General features: G+C 34.6%; 1 protein-coding gene across 1 annotated transcript; it reads right to left on the reverse strand.

Annotated features, from left to right (window-relative positions):
- Window positions 1-555: 555 nt before the first annotated feature.
- On the reverse strand, window positions 556-1,260 carry LOC136796179 (uncharacterized). The gene has a single exon (XM_067049117.1). The coding sequence runs from the start codon at window positions 1,258-1,260 to the stop codon at window positions 556-558; it is 705 nt and encodes a 234-aa protein (XP_066905218.1).
- Between the last annotated feature and the right edge of the window lie 2,467 nt (window positions 1,261-3,727).

Raw genomic sequence — 3,727 nt, forward strand, 5'->3', positions numbered from 1 at the left:
CCGATGCTAACATATCGGTTATAATATCTCGATTATAATAAATATCGGCACATCTTATGGATCCGTCGGTGTTAACACAATAGAACTCCTCGAAGCTGGGGAAGTCTTTTCTTTCAAGAAACTTCATAAACTCTTCCTTTACCATGTGGTGCCGGGCTGTTATAAGGAGGGAGTTGTAGGGGCACTTTCCCAGTACATGAGCTCGTGTTTCAGACTCTTACCAAAAAACAAACAAATAAATACATTCTCCGAGAACAAGACCAACACATAGATTCAAAGGAAAATATAATAAAAAGCCAGTTACAAGAAACACTCGAATGGATAAATAAGTTTTAAAAAAATAAATTGATAATAGTACTAATAAAATGAAATAATTTATTGAATAAATAAGTTAAAACACACAAATCGACAGGTCCAGAAATTAAAATAAATAAATAAAACACTGAATAATCACCGAGCTAATTCCCATCCAGGTGATGGTGTATGATCCCAGGGAGTCCAAAATAATATTTTCTGCTAAGATCGCAATATACCCGATGCTAACACCTAGGCCTTCTAAGAAGCTCCTTGTTTTATCTGGTATTGTTCCGCGAGATCCAAACCAGAGGTCTGTTGGTGGTGGTCTCTCACGGTGAACTCTCTCTCTCCGAAGGTCTCGCGGAATTTTTCCTTAAGCAAAGGGACACATTTTTCATATATTTCATTTTTTTCCCTTTCAACTCCACCTTCCTGTTCGAAGTCATTACTTCCAAATCTTACCGTCGGATCCAAGACCAGAGCCGTGCCTCCGATTTTTATAAACGCAACAATATCGGCATATCTTACGGATCCATCGATGTCAACACAATAGACCTCCTCGAAGCAGGCGAAGTCTTTTCTTTCAAGGAACTTCATCAATTCTTCCTTAACCATGTGGTGCCGGGCTGTTATAAGGAGGGAGTTGTTGGGGCATTTTCCCAGCACATGAGCTCGTGTTTCAGACTCTCTGCCGCATATGCGACAGAGGGACCCAACTTCTCCTTGCTGTCCACTGGCTCCTTGCACTCCTCGCATGGGTGCGCAGTTAATATTAAGTTTCAGGGCGTTCGCCCATTCTGACCCCGAGAGTACCTGCTTGTCACATACATATCTATTTGCTTTCGGGGTCTCTTTGAAATTGCGAACACCGATACCCTGCCACCTGCAGTTGGCCCATTCTTCGAAAGCTTTCTCACGCAACGACTGCCGTAGAGCACTCACACTTTGGTTGCCCTTATCCATCCCAAGTCTATCAGCACATACCGCGATTTCCTGTTCATAACTGAATATAGACTGAAAGAGGGCATTCGGAACATTCGACAGTCGCTGGGCAATGGACCAATGCTGTAGTGGAGCTTCCCATTGACAGCGGATCAGGCCCAGTCCTCGTATTTCCTGGGTGCGTACAGCATCGCCGACGAGGTGTTTTGTTCCGCTTCGATTTACTTTTTAAATCACATAAAATGCCAAAACCTAAACACGACTTCTTCAATATAAATGAAAAAAAATGTTTCAGCGCCATCTAAACTACACGAAATACAACAAACCGGACCTTCGTAAACAAATTAGAACCAGCGATATAATGTAAAACGTTTGAGAAGTTTTTCTTCAATTCTTTTTATTTTTATTTTTTTTAATAATTTATTTATTGTTATTTACAACTGTATACAAATATATACAACAAATAAATTTTCTGTAGGTGGAAATATCAGCGACGCATGAGACGGCGATCGTCTGCTATCACCACAGGATCCTGAGAAACAACCATTTTCTCTCCTCTACTTGCCCCTTATAAATTATAAATTATATCATTACATTCATTTGTTCAATATCTCACAATTTATTTAACATAACTATAAACATGCAATAAAGGGTTCCCGGTCGTAAAAAATCTATTGGGCCTCTGAAATTGCAACCACCGGAAGGAAAAAAAAAATTATGTCTAATCTTCTAATCTTTGATTTATATGAAAATTCGTATAAAGGGTTTCAAAAGACGTGAAGAAAGAACTTTAGAATCTTTTTTGGTCGACTAGAGGTGACTTTTGGATTTGTAATTTTTTTATACATTTATACTCATTTAACCTCCTTGCCTTCATATCATGTGATATTAATTGGCCAGTCTCTGCAAGCAGTACACTCTTAGTTCTTCTCAAGGCTCTGATCCCAGATTTAATTGTACATACATTCGTTCAAAATCTCTCGATTCTGCTTTCTCTTGTTTACCCTGCTTCCAGGTCTCGCAGCCATGTATCAGTCTTACATGGCTTTATCAAAGCAACTTAGCTACACCCTTAGCTTAAGATTATAATTATAAGATTTAACTATTCTTGACAGAGAGAATAAGGCCCTGTTTGCGCTTGTTATACGCCTGTCTACCTCAGTCCCTTGTTCATTTCCCTTATAATATAATTAAATACCGTCGTAAAGAATATTTACTGTTTATTTTACAGCTATTCTATCCTGTCAAGGTTTTATTGCAGAGAAAATACCTAATATTTTTAGTCCTGGTTTTATAATGTCAATCAAACTTTTACGACCTTCTTAGATGTCAGTCATATTCGTGGGCTTGTTTTACGAGAGTCAATGGGTTTTAGAATTTTTAGGCGATACTGAAACGTGAGGATTGTAAATGTAGTGAATAAATAATATCTTTTTTAAAAGGTAAATATATTTCTTGATTTTTCCTCGGGGGAAAATAAATAATATTTTTACTAACTCCAAAGTTACCGGCAACTTTAGCATGAAATCGTTTCGATGTACACAGTAACAAAAGAAATTATTAACATTCTATAAAAAATTAATTCTTTTATTTATTTATTTTTTATGTTATGCAATTAATTATGTTTTTATTTTATTTATAATCTTAAACAATTTTTTGAGACTGGTTAATGTTGTTTAAATAAATAACTTAATTTTTATCCATATTAGTCTCAACACATTTTATTTTTCTTATAAGTCCGACGTTTCGGCCAATCCAGCCATCCTCAGGGACAATCTACCACAAAACAGCTTTTATTACATGTGTGATTCTCAACGATTCAGAATACTTAATAATATTATTTATAATTAATCTTACTTTAATATAATTTTGGGACTAAATGATTTAAAAACTCAACTTCATGCAGGCTATTCTGCCCCGGTCAAAACAACAATTTCTATAAAACATTAGGTAAACATATTTTTTTGTTCATAAGTATATCCTACATTATGTCTAATTACCTAATTAGTCACATTAGGTACACTTTTCACATTAAAAACAAAAACTAAAATTCATTTATCACAGTCACTATTTGTTAAAACTTTATCACAATGCTTGTAACCTTCCTCCACTCAAGCATTAAAATTATTTCATATGACAATATTTTTGTTAATTTTCCTCTTTATTTCATTAGAAAAATTCCCATCGAGGCTAATTATAATATCCACATTTAATGTATCCAATATTTTTCATAAATTAATTTTACTTAATATCTCTGCATAGTGTTGGTTCAAATTTCTTGTATCTGTTTTGAAATTCATTGTATAATTAATATTTTCAGATATGTAAATGGATTCAATTATTTTCCTTTTGATTGTATTATTTTCTTTATGTAAAATCATTGTATTCTCAAAATAAAAAAAAATGCTGGTTTTTGGTTGCATGCTGTCCTTGTTTTTCAAATCATTATTTTGTTGGTAAATTCTGTCACCCAATAATTGCTTTGTTT

The sequence above is a fragment of the Halyomorpha halys genome, unplaced genomic scaffold (assembly GCF_000696795.3).
Source record: "Halyomorpha halys isolate HHAL.00 unplaced genomic scaffold, Hhal_1.1 Scaffold168.1, whole genome shotgun sequence".
NCBI lineage: Eukaryota > Metazoa > Arthropoda > Insecta > Hemiptera > Pentatomidae > Halyomorpha > Halyomorpha halys.